The sequence below is a fragment of the Dama dama genome, chromosome 19 (genome assembly GCF_033118175.1).
Source record: "Dama dama isolate Ldn47 chromosome 19, ASM3311817v1, whole genome shotgun sequence".
NCBI classification, from domain to species: domain Eukaryota; kingdom Metazoa; phylum Chordata; class Mammalia; order Artiodactyla; family Cervidae; genus Dama; species Dama dama.
In genome coordinates, this window is record NC_083699.1 from 48,347,944 (window position 1) to 48,375,749 (window position 27,806).

The 27,806-nt window shown below is 44.1% G+C and overlaps 1 protein-coding gene across 4 annotated transcripts in view; it reads right to left on the bottom strand.

The window, feature by feature from the left end:
* Positions 1-11,965: 11,965 nt before the first annotated feature.
* The window catches only part of RUBCN (rubicon autophagy regulator), a 50,173-nt gene continuing 34,332 nt past the window's right edge, over positions 11,966-27,806 (bottom strand). For all 4 annotated transcript variants that reach the window (XM_061166951.1, XM_061166950.1, XM_061166949.1 and 1 more), the window contains 9 exons: positions 21,529-21,589; positions 20,527-20,659; positions 19,500-19,645; positions 18,857-18,921; positions 17,570-17,808; positions 16,978-17,039; positions 16,385-16,538; positions 14,989-15,082; positions 11,966-14,759 (listed from right to left, as the gene is read on the bottom strand). In XM_061166951.1, coding sequence (XP_061022934.1) covers positions 14,581-14,759; positions 14,989-15,082; positions 16,385-16,538; positions 16,978-17,039; positions 17,570-17,808; positions 18,857-18,921; positions 19,500-19,645; positions 20,527-20,659; positions 21,529-21,589 — 1,133 coding nt within the window. In that variant the 3' untranslated portion in view covers positions 11,966-14,580. The remainder of the gene's footprint in view (positions 14,760-14,988; positions 15,083-16,384; positions 16,539-16,977; positions 17,040-17,569; positions 17,809-18,856; positions 18,922-19,499; positions 19,646-20,526; positions 20,660-21,528; positions 21,590-27,806) is intronic.

Below are 27,806 nucleotides of genomic sequence, written 5' to 3' on the forward strand. Positions count from 1 at the left end.
TTAAAAGATGCTTTCTCCTTGGAAGAAAAGCTATGACAAACCTAGACATCATATTAAAAAACAGAGACATTACTTTACCAACAAAGGCTTGTCTAGTCAAAGCTATAGTTTTTCCAGTAGTCGTGTATGGACATGAGAGTTGGACCATAAAGAAAGCTGAGTGCAAAAGAATTGATGCTTTTGAGCTGTGGTGTTGAAGACTCTTGAGAGTTCCTTGGACTCCAAGGAGATCAAATCAGTCAATCCTAAAGGAAATCAGTCCTGAATATTCACTGGATGGACTGATGCTGAAGCTCCAATACTTTAGCCACCTGATGGGAAGAACCAACTCTCTGGAAAAGAACTCGATGCTTGGAAAGAGTGAAGGCAGGAGGAGAAGGGGATGACAAAGTATGAGATGGTTAGATGGCATCATCAACTAGATGGACATGAGTTTGAGCAAGCTCCTGGAGTTGGAGATGGACAGGGTAGCCTGGTGTGCTCCAGTCCATGGGGTCTCAAAGAGTCAGACACAACTGAGCGACTGAACTGAACTTCAATTAAAAATAAACAAATTTTTTTTTAAATGAACAAAAGATAAATCCAAAGAGGATACACAAAAGGCCTATAAGCACATAATTATCAGGAAAATGAAAATTTGAGTCACGATGAGTTACCACTTCACCACCATTAGGTTAAAATGAAAAAGACAGAAAACAAGTATTGGTAAAGATGTGGAAAAATTGGAACCCCTTACATTGCTAGTGGAAATGTAAAATGGTACAGCTACTTTGAAAAACTGTTTGGCAGTTTCTCAGAATGTTAAATGTAGAGTTACCAAATGACCCAGCAAATCCACTTCTGGGTATATACTGAAAAGAACTGAAAATATATGTTCACATAAAAATCTGTCCAAAAATGTTCAGAGAAGCATTATTCATAATGGCCAAAAGGTGGAAATAATTCAAATGTTCAACTGATGAACAAATAAAACAAAACACAGTATTTCTACACAATGGAATACTATTCAGCCATAAAAATGAATGAAATGCTGATACATGCTACAGCATAGAGGTACCTTGAAAATATGATACTAAATGAAAGAAGTCAGCCACGGAATGTCACAGGTTGTATGAGTCTGTTTATGTGAAATGTCTGGAATAGGCAAATCCATAGAGACAGAAAGTAGATTAATGGTAGCCAGGGGTGGGAGGTGTAGGTAATAGATGGGTGGTTGTCAATGATACAGCATTTCTTTGGAACGTGATGAAATGTTCTAAACTTAGGTAACAGTGTTGGTTGCACCACTCTGTGAATACACTAAAAACCATTGAATTGTATATTTTAAAAGGATGTCTTTCACATTATGTGAATTATATCTCAATAAAGTTTTTACTAAAAAGAGACTAAGAGAGAAGAGTGATAAAACAAGAGTGACAGGAGTGACAGCAAGGAAAAAAGAGAGGCAATAGAGAAAACAACAGAAGAGTTGTGACAAGAGGGACATAGAAAAAAACCCACACAGTTAGAAGGTCTCCAAGGTCCCTGTTCACAAAACAGTTTCACCAACCCCAGTTCCTACTAATTCCCCAAGGTGTTCAATGCAATTATTATCACAGTGGTAAAGAATTCACCCGCTGACACAGGAGATGCCAGTTCAATCCCTGGGATGGGAAGATCCATTGGAGAAGGAAATGGCAACTTACTCCAGTATTCTAGCCTGGAAAATTGCATGGACAGAGGAGCCTGGTGGGCTCCAGTCCATGGGATCTCACTCAGACATGACTGAGCGACAGAGCACATGAACACATGCTTATCCACTACAAGATGAGGGGGAGTTTTATCCACTGGACCACCAGGGAAGTCCCTCCTAGTCCAATCTTTTGATTGATTCCTGGTCTTGGTGACAACCTGACAGGAAGGAAGACAAGGCGCTGGCAGGTGGGGACCATGGCCCAAGTAACCTGGTGAGTATGGCTCAGGTTGAAAGGTGCCCCAGGTGCTCTCATGCCTGGAACTCTCAACTTTGTTTTCCCTTTCCTTTGACCTTCTCATTTGCCTCCTGTTAAGTTTGCACTTGCGTGGGGCTTTGTTTAGGGATAAGCTGGAGGACATTCCAGAGCTGACAAGATCAACAGGGAGCAAGCCACAGAGAGGATGTGGGGCCAGGTGTGGCTAACCCACCCTGTTGTGGAAACAGAGGCCTGCAGGTAGGTGTCTGGTGAAAAGGGAGCTGAAGACCAACACACTCTCAAGGTGATGGTGGGAGGGGCTGGAGTGGTGACCTCTGAGTTTGGTCTGGCTTCTGCCTCATGTTCTGGTCAGGAGCCTCCTGCTAATGATCAGTTTCCTTTCTTATACCAGCCCCCCTCCTGAGTGCCTGGTTCAGGGTCAGGTTGTCACCAAGACCAGGAATCAATCAAAAGATTGGACTAGGAGGGACTTCCCTGGTGGTCTAGTGGATAAAACTCCATGCTGCCAATGCAGGGGGCCCAGGTTCGATCCCTGGTTGGGGAACTAAGATCTCACATGTTACAACTAAGCCCAAGTGCCTTAACAACTGAGCCCACGCACTATAGGGCTCATGCACGACAACTAGAGAAGTTCATGTGCTGCAATGAAGACCCAGAGCTGCCATAACAAATATTTTTTTTAAAAAATCACCCATTTCAAAGATAGGAACAGTCCCAGGGACCATACAAATGAGGATCAAAGCCCATGTGGGAGTCAGAGATCAAGTCAGTGGTCTGGTGATATCAACATTTATTTTAACAGTTTGGGATGGGATGGAATGGAATGGAGTGGAGTGGAATAGAATAGAATAGGAAACATCCACATATGTTATATATGTAAGTGTAAGTTTCTTGGGGTTCTTTTTGAAAAATTTTCTTTTATATACATGTATTTAAGTACTGGATCACAGGGTGAAATATATTTCTTAATGTGGATTATGGCCAGAGAAGTTTGAAAGACACTGATCTAAAAATGGAAAAGCCATGTTCTTAGGGTCTTGCTTGAGTGGGTGATAGAGCTGGGAGAGGAACTAGCAATCCTGACTTTTTCCCTGTTTTCCCCACAGCAAGGTGGGGAAGGTTCTCTCTCTCCAGGCACAAGGTTCTCCTTCAAAAAGCTTCCTGTTGCACTGGCCACTGCCCTCTGCCACTCTCTAAACACACTGCATACTCCTGCTTTTGAGCCTTTGTTCAAGCTGCTTCCTCTGCTTGGAAGTCCCTTCCCTCACAACAAAAAGAAAACATTCTTATCCTTCAAGGTCACGATTAAATTCAGTCTTCCCAGGGTTTCTAAGGAACTAGCTCATTATTTCAAAAGTGATAAATGAAGACTCATTTATCCAGTTTTTCCACACAAACCAAATAGTTTGAAGAGGGAAAGGTCTTCTTTATGGAAGAACTCCAGCTAACAAATGCAGAAGGAATGACAGAAGAAAACCACCATTTGTCAATTCCCAAGCCCCTTTCACGAATGAAAAAATGGAGCTAGGTGACAATCAACACTGGAAGTTAGAATCATTAGAGAAAAATCGAGGGAGACCTTTTTTTAACAGACCTACGTATGAATGCACCTGGCTGATGAAGTTTAGCACCAGTAAAAGTGAGATGACCAGACATTGCCTGTCTCCTTCACGATACAGGAGGAAGCACACAGCCTCACCTACAGAACATTCTTACCAAAAGATATGAACCTTAACTACCGGATTTCAGGTAATGCAAGGGACAGAGGAGCACCCACAAGGATCTGATCAGACAAATCCAGAATGCAGGGCTATCTACCAGACAAATGGCGTGGTTTCTTCAACAAATAAACAATATAAAAAAGAAAAAGGGCTGATATAGATTTAAAGAGACTTAAGAATATAACAACTAAATGTAATGTATAGACCTTGTTTAGATCCTGATTCAAATAAGTCAATTGCAAAAAGGCCTTTTTGATAGTTGGAGAAATATGCACACTGATAGGTATTAAGTGGTAGTAGTTATTTTCAGTATTTCAGCTCTGATAAGGTATCGTGGTTATATTATTTTAATATGGCAGGTAAGAATTTGGGCAAAGTGTTGATATTTTTCAAGCTAGCCAATAGGTCCACTGGGTTTGTTAAACTATCAAATTTAATGAACAAATTTTCATGAAAATTTTTAAAAGTAAATTTGATCTATCCTGAGAGGACTTTCTACATCCCATAGCTGGGATGTAGGGTTTAAGTATTTCCTTCTACCCTTAAAACCTATTGATTTCATTATGTTAACACTAACATAGCATTAATCCCTGTCTCAATCATTCTTACTATCTTTTTTCCGGAAGTGTGTATCTGTCGTCCTACCAGCTCATCAAAGGCAGAAAATGCATCTCTGTAGTTTCATTATCAAGTAATTTATATTTAGTTTAAAAGATCTGAGTTGAGCTTGGGCTCACACTTGAGCTCCCAGGGGCATCCAAATGTCAGCACAGATTTACAGTTCCTAACAGCGCTGACCAGTCCCATCAGAAAAATGACAGCACAATAAGGGAAAGGAAGTCCACCCCTCGGCGACCAAGCACTCATTCATTCACTCATTTATTCCTTTTATTCTGTTGAGTGACTCTCGGAGCCGGGTACCATGGTGGATCATGGAGGTACATTCCACTGCCCTGCCCCACCGAACAGTCCAGAGAAACACCTTCCAGGAGCTCAGTCTAGTGAAGGAGAGGCATCACACTACAGGTAACCAGAACATCGTCACACTGCGCGGTAAGTGCCGCACCACAGGTAAGAGGAGAGGGCTGTGGGGTTGGCGGAGAGGCTGTGCACCCATTAGGAAACAGCTTTCTGGGGGGAGGTGACAGCTCAGGGACTCCTCTGTGACCATCCCATTGGCTTCAGACGAAGGGGCTTGTAGAAGTGACAAGCTGAGGGGCCAGGAAGAGCCTCAAGCAAGGTGGGTGAAGAACCCAATGCTAATAGTTTGCAGCCCTTCAGAATAATATTCTTTAAATATGTTTAGCAGTTTTATAGAGAAGAGGGTAAGCACAGCCAGGGAAAGGTATGAAAAGGGGGCATGAGGCAGCCTCCTCCCCCCTTTACAGTTTTTACAAGCAGCGTATTAACACGTCTTTTGTTACTTAAGCACACCTCAAGGCGCCCATCCTTGCAAAAAGTATTCCTACCAATGATACCCAGTTTTCTCCCAAAAGATATTCTGGCAGATATAGCTTTCTCCATCCCACTGCATTTCCAGGAATATTATAGCAAACCAAATGGGTTGGTACCCAGTGAGTCTGCCTATGAATCCAGGTCCAGGCTTGTCACACCACCTTCACTCCTAGCCCTCCAACAGGGCACATTCTAGAGCTTTGTGCTGCCTCCACTCATAGGAACCTCTTCTAGACATTCCTCTGGCCTCTCCAACCAAAATAGACCTTCCCAAGCGAATCACCCAAAGACATCTTATAAATATGGATGTGGTACATAGAGAAGCCACCTTAAGCACTGGTAGATGCTTAGTAAATGTCTGAATAAATTAATTATTTCATTAAGAAACTGGTGAACATAGAAGGATCATGCCAGGGACAAAAATGGTTGAGTAAATGAATGAATGAATAAAAAAGAGACTAGAGGCCAGGTCCCTTTGACCTGCTAGCCTGGCTCCTCACCTGTCTCCCTGGTTTGGGGCCACAGGGCTCAGCCATAGTAGGAGGAGGAGAACCAGCCCCATGGCTGCAGGCATCAAGCAGAGAGAGTGTTTCAGGGACCAAGGCCAATCAGGTCATTTGGCATCCCCACCGGGAGGAGCCCACTGACACCTGGGCTGTCGCTGGCAGAGGGCAGGGGTGTGGCACCAAGACAGGGGCACAGGTGTACCAGCTGCTTGGAATAGCTTGCCCAAGCAAAGGTAATGTGGCAAAAAGCAATTTCCTATCTCCTGGTGTTTCCAGGCTTTGGGAAGAGCAGAATCAGAGAAACCAGAGTGATTGCTGTCAGGGACTATGGAGATCATCTGGTCTGACCAGCCCATTTTATATAGATAAGGTTCTATCTTATCTTACAAGGCCCAGAGAAGACAAGAGGTAACCAGAGTTCACACAGCTCAGTCATTATAGAGCTGAGGTGTAGAGCTTGGTCTCCTGGTTCACTCCGGTGGTCTTTAAACCAAATGTAGTAGAGGAATTCAGAAATGCCCCTGGGAGGGCCCATCAGCCTGGAATATTAACAGGGCAGCTTTATTACCCCCTAGCTGGTATAAGTTGTCTACACCACAGGAATGTTGACAGAACAGGAGGAGGTTGAGACATAGAGATTTGAGGAGACTATCTACTATAGGAAAATGTGAAAAGTAAGGTGACTCCAAAATCCTTTAAGCTAGGCTTCAGCAGTATGTGAACTGAGAATTTCCGGATATACAAGCTGGGTTTAGAAAAGATTGAGAAATCAGAGATCAAAGTACCAGCATTCATTGAGTCATGGAGAAAGCAAGGGAATGGATGGATAGATGAATGAATACATAAATGAACGATTGCTGCGCTGCAGTGGCCCCTTTCCCCTCCCCTGTTGAATAGTCTTCTCACTCTTGGCCTGTGAAGATCTCAAGTCTAAGTTAAATATTGGGAAGAGAAGCTTAGGGCTTCTCAGGTGGCTCAGTGGTAAAATATCCACCTGCCAATGCAGGAGATGTGGGTTTGATCCTTGGGTCAGGAAGATCCCCTGGAGGAGGGAATGGCAACCCACTCCAGTATTCTTGCCTGGAGAACATGGACAAAGGAGCCTGGAGAGTTAAAGTCCATAGGGTCACAGAGAGTCGGACATGATTGAGCGACTAAGCACATAAAGAGAAGCTTGAGAACTTCCTGAAAATCAAGTTTTGGCTTCCTGTGAATCACATCTAGTTTGTAACAATAAACAAAGAACCTCGGAACAAGTAAAAATTTCGTACTGTAGCTATTTTTCTATCTCTGGTTGGAAAACATTTGGATATTCTATCAACTTCAGCAGTCTTTTGCATGTCTTCAGCATTCTTCTCTCAGCTTACCTTATAGACATAACAATTTTTAAATACCTAATATATTTTTAGGGCATATAAATATCATCGTATCTCCTGGCAAGAAAAAGCTGGCAGTTTAATAATAAAGTGAGTGAAGGACATTTGGAATGTTATCCACTCTGATAATGACTGTTGAACAAAACAAAACAGAAACAGTTGCAGACAAAGTTGAGGGAGGAGAAGGGAGATGAAGACATTTTCATCACTTCAAGATTTGGGAAAGCAATCATTGCAGATATTTGCCGGCACTAGAAGAGATAAGAGAGCTAAGAGGGGAGGTAATCAGACACAAGGTCAGAACAATCCCATCCCCTGTCCTACAATGTCCTTCTTGTTGGTTCTTGTTGGTTCTTGTTCCCACTGACAGGCAGAGAAGGAAAACATTCAAAGACAGACTCTTTCCCCAGTGGTTATCTCACTCTCCAGGAAAAGTTATGTCTATTTGTGTGAACCCAACTATTAGGAGTAGTTGAACCCACATAGACTCTGAGGGGTGGGCACCCACAGAACTTGTCTGTAGTAGAGTCCCCCGGGGATCCCTGATCTGGGGATACCTTAAAGACAAGTAGTGCAGAGAGACTAGAGAGCCCCAGGGTCAGCTGGCTTTATAGTCATCTCAGATTTGGGCGAGTTCAGGCTCTTTGGTTGGAAGACATCAGACCTGCTCCTGCTGGTAGTAAAGAGGTAGACAGAGAACAGTCATTACAGAGATCCATGTGGCAAAGGGGAAAACCGATCACATTTGTCTAACTATAGGACCCAAATGTGGGCTGACCCTGTTAGGGTCTCCTCCGTCTAAAACCTCAGTGTAGGTTCTTCTGGCTTAATTTGGAAGGCCATGTGTGGCGTTTTGGGGGATAGCACTGGGATTTTGCAGTGGAAATGCTGCTGAGCTCAGGGTGATTAAAAAGGCCAGGAAAGACCATTGCTGCGGCAAAGGTGATCCTTGTCAGGAAAGATCCTTGAAGCAGCACTTCATGTCTGCTTGCCTCAACATAGAACAGGCAATTCCTTACATTCATTCATTCCATTCAGTTACTTGTTTATTTGTTCTATTTGGGAAAATACTAAATAACAACATTGTGTGACAAGTGCTCTAACAGGAGGTTGAGAGAAAGTGCCAAGGGCTCACAGTGGGTGGGTAGAATAGCATGCAGGCAGGGGATACTGTGATGTGGCTGAGTGAGCTCTCAATAGAGGACAGACGAAAGTGTATTTTGGAAACAGCTAATAGCTCAGGGAATGGCAGGAGCTCAGGCTACGAAGCTGAAGTGTGGTCATGGATTAAAGGTCCTTTATGTGCCAGCAGAAGAAACCAAACTTTACCTTGTGGGGAGAGAACTGTTGGTGAGTTTTAGGTAGGGGAATAAGACCCCACAGCAATGCTTTCTTCCTTCCCACTGCTCCAATCTCCTTATTCCCACCATGGAGGGCAACTGGCAATATTTATCAAAATTACAAACGCACAAATATTTTGTGCCAGTCATTCCTCTTTGGAGAATTTACCTGACAGATATGCCTGCACCCATGTGAATGACACAGGACCAGGTTTCCATGGCAGCATCATTTGTAATTAATAAAAGATTGGAAACAACTTAAATGTCTCTCAATAGATAAATGGTTGAATCAGTTATACTCCACCCATACAATGGAAAATGTATGAGTGAGTGAGTGAAAGTTGATCAGTCGTGACCCCTATGGATTCTAAAAAAAGAATAAAGAAACTTTTATTGTAGTGATGTAGGAAATTCTCTAAGATACACTGTTAGGGGGAGAAAAAAGCAAGGCACAGAAATGTGTATACAGTATGCTAGTTTTAAAAGAAGTGTGAAGAATTATATATATATATATATATATATATATATAATTTGCTTGTGTTTGCATAAAGAAACTCTGTATGGATAAAAAGAAAAGTCACAAGTGACTATCAATGGGGATGAGGCAGAAACTGGACACATAGCTACAGAAATGGGAGAGACTTCACTATATTCTTTTCTGTGGATTTTAATCATGTGAATGTATTAGAAAAGTACATTTAAATATTATTAAGTTACCAAGAAAGAGCGAGCGAGGGAGGGAAAGAAAGGCAGAGTTGGGGGGCTCTATCATTCCCTTTCCCCTCTGTAGGCTTCATTTCTGCTTTCGCGTTGTCAGAACTTTCTTTCGGTGAGCTCAGTGGCTAAGGGCTTCCAGTGGTTAAGGGAAACATACACAACTTTTCTTTCAGACCTTGGTGTAGAGAGATCTATTGTTGGCATCTGGGCTGAATTTCTTTCTTTCGATCCTAAGTAGAGAAAGGCGGGGAGGTGAGGGGGAGAGAAGAGAAAGGTACCTTTTACTTTCCTCTCTTCCCCTCACTGCTGCTAGTGCTGAAGCAGTTTTGTGCTCACTGTGGAAACAGGAGTTTGCTGGAGAGGCCAGGAGTCTGGCTGTTCCTGCAGTGGGCCAGGGGGAATGGGGAAATAAAGCCATTCAGGAACCACAGGCATCACTGTTTGAAAAGAAAACAGGTGAGAAATTGCAGAGACTGCGAAAAGGACAGGACTTCCCTTGGGTTTGTTGCCTAATGATTACAGGTCCCCTGTGCTGCGTGTGCTGCTTCAGACTTGAGTCTCACAGGTCTGCTCTAGCCGCTCTCTCGGCAGGGGATGGTCACTAGTACTCCCACCAACGTCCTAAGAAACTCCCAACCACACAAGGCTTCTTTTAACCCAGGAACTCTCATCTTGCTGGTCTGGTGTTAAGTTTACCTCCAAAACCAGAGCACAGCTCTCTGCTTTCTGTTCCTCCCCCAGAAGCAGTTCACAGAACTGAGGAAGGCAAGGGTGTATGCCAAGCACACCCTTGTGTTCTCCACGCTCCTAGAATAGTAGCTCTAAGTAGATTCTCTTTCCTTTTTAATCACATTCATCTTTGATCCCAGGAACATCAAGCTCACAATGGGAATGCCTGGGCCACCTGGCAGCTGCTTCACTAAAGTTTTATAAGCAGCTTGATACCCTGGAGATTAGAAGTGGGAGAGGACTCTGGCAGAAGAGCCAGCAGGATATGGTGGGCATGGTGATCCTTTGCTCCCATCCTCTAAGTCAAACATTCCAAGGAAAAAGGAAGTTGGGCTGGGTCTCGCTTTAACCAGGGCGCTATAAAAATTAAGCCCTCTCTTTATACCATTAGAGGGTAAAGTAAACCTACACACATTTGGGGCCACAGAAAATGATGCATAACATAGTGCCACAAAGGATGACTGCCTGGCTCACAGTTCCCCTTTGTGGTGCACCCCCAATCCTCAATAGGGAGTCCCCAACACAGGCTCAAGGGGTCTGCAAATCCTGCATTTGAGGTTCCAGAGCTGCTCCGGTCTCTGCCCTTTCTAGTCTTGGTTGCTAATTTTCCTTGGATTCTGTAATGTATACCAATATTTTTCTAATATCTTGCCCTACCCACATCACACACCCCCAATTTTTACTCCCTATTTCAAAATGTCAGAGTGAGAACAAAGAATTTAGAATTTATCTTGTTTTTTAGAGGGTTTGGTGAGATGACAGTGACAACGTTATGTCATATTCTAGTCTAGACGAACATTATTTCTTTCTCTCCCATCTCCCTGGGATATCCACAGCTTCTGCTCTTGTTTTGCTCTATTTTCTGCAAAAGTGGACACTGATGTTTTTATTTTTTTTTTTTTTTATTCCTAGTTTTTTTTTTTTTTTTTATTATGACACTGATGTTTTTAACCAGATCAGTCACTCCTCTGATTGAAACTCTTCAGTAACTTTCCAATGTTCTTAGAATAAAATTTAAAATCTTTGGTGCCCAATACAATAAAACCTGAAATTCTTAGTAGGTCCTTTTTGAAGTTCCTTGCCCAAACTCCTTCTATCTTAGGACCATCATATATGCTAGTCCCAGTCCGGAGCCTTTTTCTCCCTACTCTGAGTCTCATTTTCGGGGTCTTGGTTAAAGCATCACCTTTTCAGGGGCCTTAGTTCTTTCCAATCTAAATGAGGTCCCCTTGTTATTTTTTTTTTTTTAACAGCATCTACCCTTTTCCTTCACAGCTCTTATTTATTACAGCTCATAATTACACATTCATTTTGGGAACTCTGGGCAATGTCTGTCTCCCCCACAAGACTCAAAGTGCCTGAAGAGGGAGGGCCTATGTCTGTTTCAGTCCCTGTGATAACCCCTGAACCCAGTACAGAAACCAGGAAGCAGTAGGTACCCAAATATTTGATGGATGATTAAATAGGGAGAGACTGGCATGGCTGGAGAAGGGTTGAGATTTAAGATAAGAACCTGAATTTGTGTGCTAGTGGTAGAAAAGGAATGAGATTTATTTTAAAGAGAAAAGTCACCACAATGTGACAACAGGTGGTGAGGAGACACTGCTTTCCTAGTCAGAAATGCCACCTGACTCAGAGAGGAGGAAATTAATTTTCAAACCAGGGTGACTAACGGTTAGGTTTGAGGAAATATGATATTTACATTGGCTTTAGACATACCGGCTGGAGCTGACCAAAGGACACGGAAGGGGAAATGTTCACAAAGCTGCAGGGTGTAACTGGAGCTCCAGCAGGCCAGGAGCATGAAAGAGAGGGTTGTTCACAGAAGTGGGGACTGAAGCACCTAAGACAACTCAGACTGTGGAGAGGAAGATTTACCTCGCCTCAAGGGGCTGTTATACCAAGGGGACCAGTAGTGGGCACACCCCATGCATTGTAAAGTGCTACAAACTATACACAAAGACATAGACATCTAGGATGGTGAATTGTTCTGCTCAAGGTTACGTGGCTAATCAGTGACAAAGCATTCCAACCCACTTTTCCTGACTTGTAAGGTACAGTTTTCTTTGCATCATAACAGAAATTTCCTGAATTTTCCAACATGTCCACTTTACAGTGGACACTCAATACCATTTCCTGATAGTCAAGATAGGCAAATAAAAAGCAGAATTTCATTTCCTTAGTTTATTAAAGATGACAATGAAATGTTAGGCTGTGTATGAATTACAGCAAGGAGAAACTCAGTTTGGAACACGAGTTGTACACACACGAGCACATCTCTATTTAGACTCTTGCTCCTTTTACGTGAATTCAACAAAAGCACTAAAGCCTTGGTAGAGAGAATTAATAACAGCCTCATTTAAGTGGAAAATATCTGCCTTCCACTCTTCTGCTATGCCTTGAATCTTGTCTCCACCTTGCAAGCAAAGTTTTTTTTCCCTTTATTTATAGAAAAGAACAAGTCTTCCCTCCTATTTCTCTCAGAAGGAACTCTCTGCAGTGCATTCAAAGCTTCTCCCCACAACAGCGGGGATTTTCAGATACTGATAAGTTGCAAAGTGCTTTCAAAACACCCCATCCTCTTTCCTCTCTCCCCCTACTCTCAAATAAATAAATAAATGGGTATCTGGACAGTGAGGAGAGCAACGTCAGGGTCACTAAAACAGATGTGCAACTTAGAGGGATGGGGTTGGGGAGCTGGAGAAAAAAAAAATAAGTGAAAACCCAGGAGCATGTAAGATTGCTGAGCTCAGCTTTAGAAAGTGTCAGCGTCTTCCATCCTTTCATCCTGTGCTACATGAAACACACACGACAGTAACGAGAGGACATCTCTCCTCCAGTGTAGTGACTTGGAGTAAGGAGCTGGATTTTCGATTTAAATCAGAACTGGAAGTAGAGGTCACCATTTTCACAAACACCTTAGTCTGAATCTGAGGCCTAATTCTCAGTGAGACTAGAGTTTCACAAGGTCACTCCAAAGCTCCTTGATGGACCAGGGAATTTCTAGTCTGCCCTTCAACACTGGGCTGGGCTGGAGGCCTTGGCTTTCACAGCCCCTTTGCCCCTGCCATGAACTGAAGGGAGAACAGCCTCGGGGTCTTCCAGCCTGACGTGGCCTTCAGATCCCAAGTCCAAGGCAGAGGGACGAACGCCAGACATCAGCTTCTTCCCGCTCCCTCCTGTCCTGGTGGAGCCCCAGCTCTCTTACTTTACTGCCCCCACTACTTCCAGTGACATTCCTGGTTGCCTCCGACTCAGACACTCAGCAGCTTCCACCAACCATGTGCAACTTTCTGTTCAGCTTCCTGGGGCAGTGCCCACAGCAGGTTTTTTTCCTACTAGCAACCAACTATGGAAAGACAGGTGCCCAGGAAGAAGAGAGTCCCAGAACTAAAATGCTGTGGGCTTTAGTTCACAGAGCTGCCGACCCTTGGAGCTGTGACCCTGACCAGTGCCTTACATACAGGTCAGGAGCTACAGCAACTTAAAGAATACCACAAACATATATACGGTCCCTTCAAAAACTTTTCCCATCAAAACACACATTAAAAAAGGGTGTGGTTGTGTGTTAAAATTAGTAATAAGGATGACTGCATATACTACCATCACCAGGCTAAAGAGTTAAGTGCATAATTGGCATAAAGGTTCTTGTTATCTTAAGAACAGAGGAACATTCATGTTCACAGCCACAAACTATCAAGTCTTTTAACACCACTAATAGCAGGAAGCTTTCACCTCAACTTTGACATAAGAAACTAAGCCAGGAGCTCAGACACTGGGGAGGGTCCCAGCCCCACTGCAAGAGGGAAGGAAGAGCACGGAGTTGGGCCAGGCTTCTGCTCAGAACTGCAGTGACCTCCTAACAGAGGACACAGTGGCAAGAGACCCACGGATGAGATGCTGGATGGGGCTTCTGTCCTCAATTTAAGATGGCACCAGGGACTTGTCTGAGCTTGAAAGGTCAAACCTGCACCAGAGCTATGTTGGCTAAAAGGGACCTTATCACCCAAGAGGAAGCCAACAGCTCCTCTGACTGAACAAATGCTCCTTAAACAAGAGTTGTGGCCTCACTTATGCTTGAAATAGTCCTGGTCTAAGCATCAATTCTGGTCTTGGTGTCAAGTCCCCCAGGGTAGATAAAGAAAGTCAGCCTGTGATATCATCTATGCCTATAAGAAAGTTATGACTGCCTCTTTGAGGTGTCTGAAGAGTTCAAGGTAGCAGTAACACTGTTTTTATGGCCTAAGAAGCACCTACATAAGAATGCCCACGACGCAGTCCCATTCTCTGATGCTTCTCCTCAGGGTCTGACCCTTTTCCAGGACTGGGAGAGAGAAAACTCCACCCTCCTGTTTCAGCAGCAAAGGAGAAGTGAGTTCGCTGAGAAAGGCCTGGCTCAGAAGCTCCAAAATTAAAACAAAATAAAACTGGAAATGATTCTTGAGATGCAGCTGAAACCAGCTGGTCCAAGTGGAGAAGGCCATGGGTATCGGAAGAACTGGGTCTCACTGTCCACTCCCCTAACAGAGGCACTGGAAGCTTCACTTAGGGACCCAAGTGTCAGTTCTGATGGAAATGCTTGGTACCTGCAAATTCTCACAACAGACTGGACCCCACCAACCTATGTAAGGTTGAATATATGGACACTAGACAGGTCATAAAAATTAATAATGATGATAATAGTTAAAAAAAAAATAAAACCAAGTGGGGAACGTCCTTAGGAGGGTGGCTCAGTTCCGCACTATGTGACCCTCGCCCCTAGAAAGAGCGCGTTCGGTGCTTTCTCAGGTGGTCTCCAGGTCGGTGGCCTCCAGGGCCAAGGCCTCGGTGGGTTCCTCCTCGTAGTCTGACATGTAGGACTCCAGGCTCTGCTTGGCCAGCAGCTCCCTCCGGGCCTGCAGCCGCTCACAGCGGGGACAGCTCCCAGACTTGAAGCAAGTTTTATGGTAGCACGCTTTACACTCTGTTCAGGTTGGGAAGGGGAGAGAGAAGAGAACAATCTGTGTCATCTCAGGCTGGAAGCAAGTCACTGCCAGGACCCTTCTCACCACCATGGCTTAGTGTACCTGTGGCGAGACACAGGGCGCTGCTGAACCAAACCCAGCTTCTGTTAGCAGGGGCAGCTGACGGGAAATGAATAAACCCTGTGCTCTATCTTGATGGCTGACCCCATGCTGGGCACCAGCTCTCACCTTCACAGATCCGGCACTTGTGGAGCTCAAAGGGGAAGATGATGTCATCCTCATTCTGGCAGAACTCACAGATGAAGCCCTTGGCTTGGCAGAGCTAGGGAGGAAACAGACAGGCAGCAAAAGGAGGCAAAATTCACCAGGAACTGGCCAAGAGGGTGAATACAAGTGGGGCGAGGAGCAAAATACAAAGACTTGAGGGGCTCTAAGGGCTTCCCTGGTGGCTCAGTGGTAAAGAATCCACCTGCAGTGCAGGAGACACAGGAGAAACAGGTGCAATGCCTGGGTCGGGAAGGTCCCCTGGAGGAGGGCACGGCAACCCACTCTAGTATTCTTGCTGGGAAAATCCCATGGGGGTCTCAAAGAGTTGAATATGACTGGAGCAACTGAGCACAACGCGTGAGGGGCTCCAAAGTGTTCTCCCACCTTCAGGAAAGAGACTGGAGCTGGACTTAGCGTGACAGCCAAACTGGGCCCAGGCTGGGCAGTGTCGGACCAAGTTTTAAGACGGAGACGAGAAAGGCAGGAGTTTGAGAAACTCCAGTCACAAGAGTGGTTCTCAAAAGAGATGACAAGAAGGAAGGAATGGGGCCACAAAGGGCTTCTTAAAGTAAAAATTATTTTGAAATGGGAACCACAACCAATTAAGATGAACTGTAAAGGCGAGGAAAGTTTTCCAAAATAATATCTAGCCTTGGGCCAGGTTATAGTGAAGTCTTTCCAATTTCCCCTGCTACACAGGAGCTCTACATGTGCCCCATTTTAAGCTCTAATTCTGGGACACAGGAACACAGCCTGGACATAGTCTAAGACAGGGAATTCTAAAAATGGAATTTCTGGTATGTTGGATAGATCAGGAACAATAATAACTTGCATCTACAGAATATTTAAGTTTACACAGCGGTGGTGGTGGCTTAGTCGCTAAGTTGTGTCCAATTCTTGCCACCCCATGGACTGCAGCCCACCAGGCTCCTCTGCTCATGGCATTCTCCAGGCAAGAATACTGGAGTGAATTGCCATTCCCTTCTCTGGGGATCTTCCCGTGGTATTTTCTGTGGTCATAGTGACTGAAAATGCTCAGCCAAGACCCTGTCCTTCTCCAAGTCTAATCCAGGGTCCTCCTCCCACATCATGGCAGCTCTTTAGTGAAGACCCACTTAGTCCTGCCCGTTTCCCAGGAGAAATGCCAACACCACATCCTCTTCTAATTCTAGATTCCTTAGATCTGGATGATTTAGCTGTTCATCAACCCAGGGGAGAGCAAGCCTGTGCAGTTTCTCTCACAGTGTTAACAGGCCAACTCAGTTCCTGGAACTCAACAGCATGAACCCTGGACCCATGCTCCTCTTCACATCCGTAAGCAAGGGCCCTGCAGTGTACTACAGCAAGAGTTTCTTACCACACATCGCTCTACATGGGCAGCCCCTGCCCTGGTGAGCTCAGCAAGCCGGGGCCCCAGCTCCCCCTTCCTGGTGGCAGTCAGGTCATTCAATGAGTACAGGTGGAGATCCTCCGTCAGGTGGCCTGGAACGGTGTCAAAGGCATCCAGAAGGCTGCAGGAAATGAGGGGAAGTGGGCAGAAGCAAAGAATGAATGCTCTGTGTGGTCCATCAGAGAAGAAGCAGAAGCTGGTTAGGGATGAGAAGGGTCCTAGAGATAATGAGGGTGGGTAACACCCAGCCCACCCAGGCTACCCAACCCTCCCCACAACCAGGCATCTGGAGGGTGAAGTGACTTCTACACCCTTCTGCAGAGTGACTCGGGTCAGCTTGCCAAGTGTGGTGGGCTGACCCTGGATGGAATAACCAGAGTTCCCCTTCCAGAGAGAAGGATACATAGTTACTGCTCTAGGCTTCTTAGTTTACTATTTCTAGAATTTTCTGCATCATCCCCCTAGTATCCTGCTTCACATAACAAGGGCCAACTGCTGGGACACGTTTCTTCCAGAGACACTGACTGACCCAGAAGTCTGTGGCCTCCATCAAGACTTACTCTTTGGCCAGTCGGCAGGTCTTGAACATGTTCTTCATGTGATAGAGCTGGATCCGCAGCAACTGAAGAGAAGGGTGTTGTGGGGGTGGGTGGGGAAGTTGGAGGGGGTATGAAAGAGACGGAAACAACCATTAGAAAGAAAGTGCCTTTAAACCCTGCAGGTCTAGAAGGCTTGCATGCAGTAACCAGAGCCGGAACTTTCTCTATATGCTCAACAATATGCTCAAAGTAACCCCCAGTCAGGGAAGGCCCTCTGCTAGGTCTGCCCAAATTACATACATAGCTGGGAGCCGCTGAAAAATCTAGAATCCAAACTTTTTGGCCTGATACCCTCTTCTCTGTTCACTTGATATTTTCAGTGAAGGGGAGAAATCCTGCTTTTGCCATCAAGTGCTATCTATAACTCTAGAGCTGCCTTGCCAGGTTTGAGACTTAACTAGACGCTTTGGAAATGGCAAGAGAAAGTGCATAGAGAGAGCGAGAATGATAAGATGATTACAGCTCTGCATGGCAACAGAGAGGATTGTGGTGGTCTTGGGAAACCTCTAAGAACAGAGGGTAATCTGTGTTGTGACCTTTCTGAGGGTCTTACCCGGACGTGATTGAGCAGCTTGACCTTCCTATAGAGGGCACTGTTGATGTCCTGCACATTGAAGAGAGGGTCGTTCCAGATCTTAATGAGCAGGTCCTTGGAGAAATTGCTGACGTAGTACTTGCTGAAATCCCACTTGCGCAGAATGCGGCTGGGGATAACCATCTGGGCATTCTCGTGGCAGCACTGACAGAAGTACTTGCCCAAGTACTCACAGTACCGCAGCCGCTTGATGTAATCTGAAAAAAAACAGAAGGTCAAAAGGTTAGAGGCGGCTTTCCCAACTATAAGCTGGTGAGGTGGCCTTGCTGTTTCTTTTGAATTAGAAGGAAGGAGGGCAGGTCAGTGGACTCCAACCACCTCTGTCTGAGTCCCCAAGCTAGCAGAAACCCATACAGTGAGGCCTGTGGTTTCTGTGTCCCAGACTGGAGGCCACTGAGGAAACAAACGCTGCCAAATTGGGAAGATCCAGTCTCTAACAACCTGGCTGAGAGTATAGTAAGTCCCCTACATACAAACAAGTTCCATTCTGAGAGTACATTCATAAGTTCAACTTGTTCATAAGCTCAACAAAGTTAGCCAAGGTATCCAACTAACACAATCAGCTATATACTGCTGCTTTTGCGCTTGCTTCTGGACTTCCTGGGCTTAAAGTAAAGACATTGTACTACTGTACTCTATATAGTTGTTGCTGTTTAGTCACTCAGTCACATCCAACTCTTTGTGACCCCACTCACTTAGCCCACCAGGCTCCTCTGTCCATGGGATTTCCCAGGCAAGAATACTGGAGTGAGTTGCCATGCCCTTCTCCAGGGGATCTTCCCAACCCAAGGATCGAGTCCGAGTCTCCTGCATTGGCAGTCCGAGTCTTTGCTGCTGAGTCACCAGGGAAACTCACTCTATACAGTACTGAACAGTAAAGCACCCAGAAGCACACCACTTGTAGAGCAAGCACGCATGTGACAATGTACACCAGACACACGAACTTCTGTGCTTGGACATGTGAACATGTGTTTACACCTTTGAAAGTTCACAACTCGAAGGCTTCTGTGTAGGGGACTTATTGTACACAATTTTCTCTGGTAATGGGCTTCTAGAAACCATTTTCCTCTGATTACCTGTGTTCTTGCCTGGTACTACCCCTTCCCTCTGCTAGGCCCCTTCTTTTTCTTTCCCCAGTTCTGTGCTGTTACCTCCTCTAACTGCCTCTCTGACCAGCTCCCTTGCCCACGTGTGTGAGAGGGTGAAGTCCTTGAAGGCAGCATGAGGGTCAGAGAAGACACTCACCAGGATCAGTCCGGATGCCGCAGCCTGCGCAGCGGTAATTCTGCTTGGCCACGGCGATTTTCCTCCTGAAGGAAGGGGAAGGAGAGGGGTTGGCAGATACCAGCTGTATGAGGGCTCTGAGATGTACAGGGTGAGGATGCAAACACAGGGCTCCCGGAAGCTGGGAAGGGAGGGAAATTCACCTATTTTTTTTTAAGAGTTGAACAAAACAAGCCTATTGGGACAGCCAATTCAAAGCAAGGATGGCAAGGTTAGAATTTAGGCCTAGGCAGTGACTCTCGCCAATAATGAACCACACTTTCTGTACAAATGTAAGAGATGACAAATAAAGAGGAGAGAAAAGGAAAGAAAAGCATCCATCCATCTTAAGAGAAGGGGGAACAAAACAGCTCATAAAACTATTGGGAGGAAGGCAACAGGTTGGGAGACCAGTGATAAATGACCTCTTTTCCAGTTAGCTCTGGGAAAGAATGGGAGGTCTAAGAGTAAAACTTGCAGACAAGAAGGATAATCGTCTCCTTTGGTCTTTTAGAACTGAGTGGGAGGTACAGCTGCAGGTAGAGAGAAGAGGGTAAGGAGACAGTTCTGACAATCCACAGGGAAAGTATCTGTTTTCCAAAGGGCACAGCCCCTGACTACTCACGTTGGGGCTGGATGAACATTAAAAATTATCTGTGGCCGGGGTGGCGCCCACTCCAGGTTGCCGCGCACGCGGATACGCAGCTTGTAGATGTCAGCGTGCTGCCCGTCATCTGGGGAGATGGGCAGTGAGTCAGGGATGGGCAGGAGCTGGAGGAGAAAAGCACAGGGTGATCTTCCATGGACAGTCTGGGGAACACACACACTGACCCTTCTGGCCACGACAGAAACACAATTAATGACAGACTTTTCAGAAACACCTAAGCAAGGGCTTCATGGGAACTTGGCCTCAAAATAAACAAGGGACCAGGCTCTTAGAAGTGAGGGCCTTGGGTTTCAAGAATCAAAAGGAATAGAAACAGCATCCCAGTTGGTGGCACCTCTCGCTAATGCTGTCCCTGAACCCACCCTGGGCCTCCTGGTATGCCAGGGTGCTTCATGCCTTATTCAACTGTAGAGCAAAGAAGAACCGTTTTTCAGTTCTTTAAGACACTCTTCCAGTGTCTCAAGGCGGTCACAGGTCAGGTGTGCTGCCCCCAGGCCTAGTGAGCAGTCATGTGGGGTAACGACAGTGAAGGAGCTGCTATCTACATGCACAGGCACGTAGGCAGGCATGCACATGAGTTAAGTCGCTTCAGTCATGTCTTGACTCTTTAAGACCCTATGGATTGCAGCCCGCCAGGCTCCTCTGTCCATGGGATTCTCCAGGTAAGAATACTGGAGTGGGTTGCCATGCCCTCCTCCAGGGGATCTTCCTGACCCAGGGATCGAACCTGTGTCTCTTATGTCTTCTGTATTGGCAGGTGGGTTCTTTACCACTAGTGCAACCCTGGGAAGCCCAAGACAAGCATGCACACATGCCTTCATTTATTCATTCCACACATTTGCAGTGAAGGGCTTCTACGAGTCAGGAAGGAAACACAAACATTCATGCTAAACAGTGGACAGATGACAAAGGAGAACAATATCAGGAAGGCTCACAGCCTCCTGGGGCTGGGCAGTGGGTAGAGAAAAAGAGTTGAAGAACCGACCTTCTGAGGGGCATCGTGCTCTGGAACAAGCCACTCCAGCTCCGAGGCGGCGGGGAGCTGCATCCCCTCAAACTGCTTCAGGAGCCCCATGGCCACGGCCTCAGCAGACGTGGAGTGCAGGAGGCAGTGGGAGCTGAAGTGGAGAGAGTCAAGGAAGACTGAGCAGAGAAGACAGGAGGACGGGAGCCCCCCCGTAGGACCCGACACCTTACACAGTGATGTCCAGGCTGAGAGAACACTCACAGCCACCCCAGGCCACAGAGCTTTCTTTCTCATCATTTTCAGACTTGTATGTACAGTGGAAAACACAACGGTCCACACAGAGTTCTAAGACTTAGGCTCAGGTACCATTTACTAGCATTCATGACAATGCTGGTTAAGAATTCTATGTCAAATCCTTTCTCTAAACTTTTCTTTTTTGGAGGCCACACCACACAGCATGTGGGATCTTAAGTTTCCTGACCAGGGATTGAACCCATGCCCTCTGCATTGGAAGTGTGGGGTCTTAACCACTGGACCTCCAGGGAAGCCCTAAACTTCAATTTCTTTAACTGCAAAATGGGAATGACAACACCTGTTTACAAAGTTGAGAGAGTCAAACTGCTCTGTGGACTCTAAAGACTATTGTTGCTCCCATGTCAGCTTCTATCTCCTCTAGCTGAGTCTACTATGGGGAACCTGTTCAATTTGATTTCAGAGTCAGATATCATGATCACTGTTCTCTCTTTCGAGACCTCATCTTCTCGGGGTCTCTGATATAATCAGACTTATCAGAGAAGGAATAATCCACATTGAAAGCTTCGCTTCCACCAGAGCCCACCCTGTTTGAACCCATAATCTTCTCTTTCCCTGGCTCACCACTACCAGGCGGGCTGGTCACATTAACCTTGCCTCTTTGTGGATTCAGATGGCGCCACCCCATCCATATGCCAAGACCTGGGTTTGTTTCTCCACATATCCCAAAGTTTTATTTTAAAAAAAAAGAAAGAAAAAACTACTTACAAGGACTGAGAGGAAATGAAGGATTTGCTGTGGGAGGGCGTGCTCCTTCTGATGTCAGCATCTAAATGGAAACAACAGTTAAGGGGGACAGGAAATGGAAAGGGGGACAGGAAATGGAAAGGGAGGAGGTAAGGATAATAACGGACACCAGTCCAAGCTACTGCCAGCTAAGCATTCAGGGCGGCAGCAAGGTGCCACATTCTATGCAGGATAAGAAGCAGAGTCCAGGTGAAGCTCTACATACGATTGATAGTTCGGCTCTGTTCAAGTCACACCAGGCTGAATTAGTGACATTACACACAGCACTGAGAAGGTCAAAGTGGCTACAAATCCGGGTGGAAACACAAACTCTGATTTGGTGCAAAGCAGTGAAGGAAAAAATGAAGCATCCTAAGGCAAGCAGGGACATACTCTGTACAAGCAGTGACAAATTACTCCAATTTTTCTTTAATCGTCTAAACTTCAAGCCCTCTTAAATGATAAACTCTCAGAAGTAAGAACTCTGTCGAGCTCTTTTTTAATGCCAGAATCAGTACCCAAAACAGAATTTAGATCATAGAGCCTACTCATTAAATGTACATGAAATCGAAACTTTGCTTCTAACATCTGACTGCTATTGGTACCATCCCTGAATGTGAGAAGTCTTCCATGTCCTTAACAAAGTTTCATGGAAAGACTCCCTTCCTGTCTGGTGGCACAGGGAAGAAAAGAACTTCCCTATGGCTTGGCAACTCCCTAGAGATGCCTGGTAAACAACACATTTTCATGGAGCTATTCAACATGATCTTTACTATAGAATTTGCAAACACAGTCATGGGGAACTATGGCAGACTTTCCAAAGCCTATTTACAATAAAGAATTTTGAAGAGGGTTTCTAATAATGATATGACTGAATCTCTAGAGATCTCATCTACCCAAATAATTTTAATAGAGAGAAGGAAATATAGCATTCATGTTCAAGAAAGGCAGACAGAGCCTGTTCAAGTCATGGAAATAGGACTGTGCTGATAAGTCTCATCCCTCGCTTCCTTTGATGCCTCATGAAAAGACCTTTTCCTAAGTAAACCTACACAATGACCAATCTACTGCATTTAAGCCCCTAAATAGAGCACCAGGCTTAAATGACATCACTCTGCACTTGAGTTGCTCAATTGTTCTTCATGTTTCCTCTGTACACATATATATTTGTATGGATCACTAGACTATAATATCTCCTTGTGAGGAAATGAGATCATGTCTAATTCTTCTGTTTAGCCCCCAAACACTTAATACAGTGCTCTGTATACAAGCATATACTCAAATAATATTTCTGGCCTTGAGGGCCAGGCTTCAAAGCTATAAGTACAAGAGAGGAAAACTGAAAGCTCTCAGCTTTCATATGCTCCTTAAGCATAGAAAAACTTAAGACAGTAACAAAATCCTTGACTAGTAAATAATAAATCCTATTTTATTTAACAAGTAAGTTCATGTATTTCATATACTCTGAATTTGCACCACTCAAATCCAGTTCGCAAGATACTGCTAGTCTGTATTCCATTCTAAATAGTGCTGTATTTCATTCTAAATAAAGCCCAAGAACACTGGAGTGGGTAGCCTATCCCTTCTCCAGCAGATCTTCCCGACCCAGGAATCGGATCAGGGTCTCCTGCATTGCAGGCAGATTCTTTACCAATTGAGCTATCAAGGAAGCCCTCTAAATAGTGCTATTGGAGGGGAAAAAATTCTAGGTAATAGCAGACCTTGATAGACCACTGGGTTTACAACGCTGATCTGAGTAACACTAAACTGCCTTGGATTGTACCTAAGTCTTGCCTTGTCCTTAAAACCCTCAAAGAGCTTTGTACATGATAGGTTTTCAAAAAATATTTCCTAAATAATTGGCTCAAAGCAAAAAGCAAATTTCAGCCTGTGTAGGATAGAAAAGGAAAAAGAAGAGAAAATCTTAGATATCCTTGAGTAAAGAGCTAACAGTGATTACTGAGGGCCAGGCTACTAAGGAAAACATGGCATGCCAGAGAGGAGAGGTGGTGGACAATTCATGGTTGCTGGAAACCACTGTCTTCATAAAATCTATTTAGCAGTTCTTTACCCTCACATTCTTTGAGAGAGAAAAAGTCTTCCTTCTTTGGAAAATAAAGTGAAGTCATACTTAATCCTGTTTCTTCATTTTTACTAGAGGTACAGTAATATCCTAGCTAATCATGAATATTTCCAAGAGTGCAGAAGGTTACACAAGTTTGGAAGCGAGGATCTTACCCCAAGAGTGGAGAGAGAGAGGCAGTGCCTGATACCAAAGGGACATCACACCTGTCACTGGTCAGTGCCATGAAAGCCTTGTGGTTACTAGGCCTCTGCTGCACCCTGCTCACTCTCCAGTCAATTCAAGCAGATGATTAGCTTAGTGTGGTTGGAACACTAGCTGAAGATCTGGGTAAAAGTAGATCAGGGTCTAAGATAATTAAGGAGTAAAGAGAGAAAAGAAAGCTACTCAACTGAATGAGTTAAATGTACCCCAAATGAGAGCACTTTAGAATGAAGTCTGAGAAGCTCTCCTTCCAAATGGAAGTTAACATAATTATGAAATGTTTTATCAATTATTTAAGGAGAATTGATCAATTCTTTAATGATTTCAAGGGTTTCTGATGCTTTAGATAGGATAAAGCTATTATTGCGGACTGGGTAAGTTCAACGATATAAAAGCAAACAACAACAAAATAATGACATGTTATAAGAAGAATTTTTGTATGTCCAGACACGGGCATTGGAATGATCAGGGAAGAAATGCTTAAAATCCTGTACCCTGGCAAAATCTGCACATTTTTAAATAAAACAAGCAAGGCACAAGAAGACAGTCAACTTCAGAATTTACTGGCCAATCTGATGGTGGGTTTCAACCTGTTTTCCTTTCAGCAGATAAGGGGATACCCAACATTCAGAAATCCAATTCTAATGAATTTTCTGCAACTGCTGATTCAAGAGGAAACACTTTAAAATGGAGAACCACAACTACTCTTGTCTTAGAAGGAGAAAAAAAATTATTAAAAGAGGAAGGGTGGGGAGGAGCAACCGATTACCTTGAATTGGATATAATTTTTAAACTTGCCAAAAATATAGTTCATGAACTTCTTCGTTGCCTTTCGGCTCCAAACCTGCCCTTCTTTTTGTCTGCTCTGTGACAATGGAGTTGGACTTGAAAACACGCCTCTTCTGCCAGCTGGCACACAGTGAGGCTTTGCCAGCAGAGGGCGCTGGAGAAACACTGGAGGAGGAAGCGGCTTCTCTCGCGGCTTCTGTGTGCTCCCCTAAGCAGACTCCTAAAGTGCAAGTGACTCCCCAGGGTAAGCATGGCTTCAGAGGCTGTGCAGCAGAGTGCCACCGGTGGTATTTTTCATAAATGGCTTCCCTTGCACCTCCTGGGAAAGCTTCAGAGCAGGTGCTGTAGGCCTGGTACCTCCCATGAACCACTTCCCCTTCCCCCAACACCCCTTGAGTTCTGAGGAACAACACTCCCTGGGGGCAGCCTCCCCCAGCACCCCAGAGAATGGTTTCCTGGTGAGGGCTGTTGGCATGGCAGCTTTCATGAACATCACTTGACACTCTCAGGGCAGCTCTGCAGCTTCTGAGAACTTCTCCACCATCCAGTGAGCAAGGAGGCCTGGACCTCAGACTTGGGGGTATGGCCCTCTTCTACATTCCCTCCTTGTGGCCTCTACTTCGGCCCTAGAGATGGTGACTACTGCTTATATCTGCTATTCCTGTATTCTTTAGAGTTCTCTTTACTCCTTATGAGCCAGTCTCCCATTACTTCAATCCCCCACTAGAGTTAATGATTCTTTATATTAAATTTTCCCTATTCAAATTGTCGTGTGGTGTCTCTCTCCTGAACGGACCCTGACTAGGTACATCTATGTGGAAGACTGAAATTCTAGAAAAAGGAAGATTAAAGAAGAACTGATGAAGTTACAGTGGAAAAGGAAGAAGGAAGGAACTACAAAACCCGAAAAACCAAAGAAATTGAGAAAATTAACTGGCATCAGAAGCCTGTGAAAGATATTGTATCAATTTGGCAAACACCATCAGAAGAAACAGATGAAGTGAAAGAAGCCAGACACAAAAGATCACATACTGTATGACTGCATTTATACAAAATGTCCAGAAAAGGCAACTCTATATAGATAGATTAGTGGTGGACTGGGGCTTGGGGTGCAAATGTAAATTAACTATAAATGGTAAATTAACTATAAATGGGCATGAGAGGGATCTTACTGAGGATGATGGAAATGTTCTAAAACTAGAATATGGTGGTGGCTGACAACTTGGTACATTTACTAAAACTTAGTGAGTTGTACACCTAAAGTGAGTGGATTTTGATAAGTAATTATTCCTTAGTAAGATTGTTTTTTAAAAATGGAATAGGTGTTAATGAATACTAAGCTTTCTATGATTACAAGTTTATATCCACTTTACTGCAAGGAAGAAGTAACTTTCAAATCTATTTCCTTCACAAACACCTCTGGCTCCATAAGGTCTACTTGCTGAAATAGGATCTAAGAAAGTGATCATTTTAATCAAAGTATTATAATTATGCAGAATATTTATCATAGATTATGTCTACAGTATGATGCTTAAGTAACCTTCCTTTGATAGAATCCAAAGAGACCCTTCAATAGCATATATTACCCAAGGTGATCAAAAAGAAACCTCTAGACATGATCAGAAAGACTGCTGATGAGAACTATACTGACACTTTTTAGAAAGACTTTAGTACTAGTGATAAACTTGCTTAAAGATCAGAAATAAATAAGAAAGAACAGAAAGCAATAAGGAAACCTAGAGCAGAGAAAAATGAACTGCAAATTATGCTTTCATAATCGGGAATCTGTGTGTAGAAAGTTAAATCACTACTTTGGAGACACCTGCTTTCCCACCAAGCCCTCAAAATGTGTGGGATGGTGGGTCACAAGAAAAAGTAGTATTTTAGTTGAAAAATACTTCATATTCTTGGTTTATAAAAAATACTTTAAAGCACCCAAAATGGGGGAAGAAAGGATGCTAGGAAGCCCAAATAAAAGTATGCTTTATGGTTAAAGCAGATTGAATATGCCCTAATTAAGAAGTAGCTGACAGTAAATGCATATGCAAAGGACTGTGGTTGTAAACATATCAGAAACTACTTTTTTTTGTTTGATTTTTGGTTCTTTTTGTCACCCAGCATGTGGGGTCCTAGTTCCTCAACCATCCCCAACTAGGGATTGAAACCATGTGAAATCTTAACCACTTGACCGCCAGGGAAGTCCCAGAAATCAGTTTAAAAGTGAGTTAGGGGAATTCCCTGGCAGTCCAGTGGTTAGGACTCAGAATTTTCACTGCTGGGGCTTAAGTGCCATCCCTGTCAGGTAACTAAGATGCCACAAGCCACAAGGCGTGGCCAAAAAAATAATAAAATGTGACTGAGGATTGTTACTTCTCAAGTAAGACTATGTTAGAATAAATTATAACAGTTTAGAAGTAAAAGGTACCTAATTACTTTTATTTCTCTAAATCTTAATTTAATCTTATACATACAGTTATTTCAAACTCAAGTGGCTGACAATATTAAACTGCTAATTAAAATTTTAAATTAATAAAATATTTATTAATTAATAAAAGCCTGAATTTTGTTGTTTGTGTGTTTTAAAGCCACTTTGAACAGACAACTACTATTTGTTTTCGGTTAACCCCATCTACAGAAAGTCTACTTGTTTGAATCATAAAGCAGTTACTAAGACCAAACATTTGCAGCAGTAAGTCCTAATTGTAAACAAAGTAGCAGAAGAGGTAGCTTCCTGAAAGTTGGCTCTGCAAATTCAAAACTCTGAAGACTCTAAGCTTCTTCTATACCATTCTGTCTGACTTTTGCTGTCTAAATGTGTGTCAGTAACTTAGCTTTCGGTGTGAATTATAATTTCTTCACCTGACCACTTCTTTCTACATTGTCCATTACCTCCATCAGCCACAATGACCATTAATCTAAAAGAATCTCTATAGAGAAGAATCAACAAGGACATCTCAGAGAGGAGGCTTGTTGAAGTCATGAGGAAGAAGAAAAGGAGTATCAAAAAATGGTACAAATGAACTTATTTATAAAACAGAAACAGAGTCACAGGTATGTAGAAAACAAACTTATGGTGACTGGGAGGAAAGGGGTAGAGGGATGACCTGGGAGGTTGAGACTGACACATATATAGTACTATATATAAAATAGGTAACTAACAAGGCCCTATTGTGCAGCACAGTGA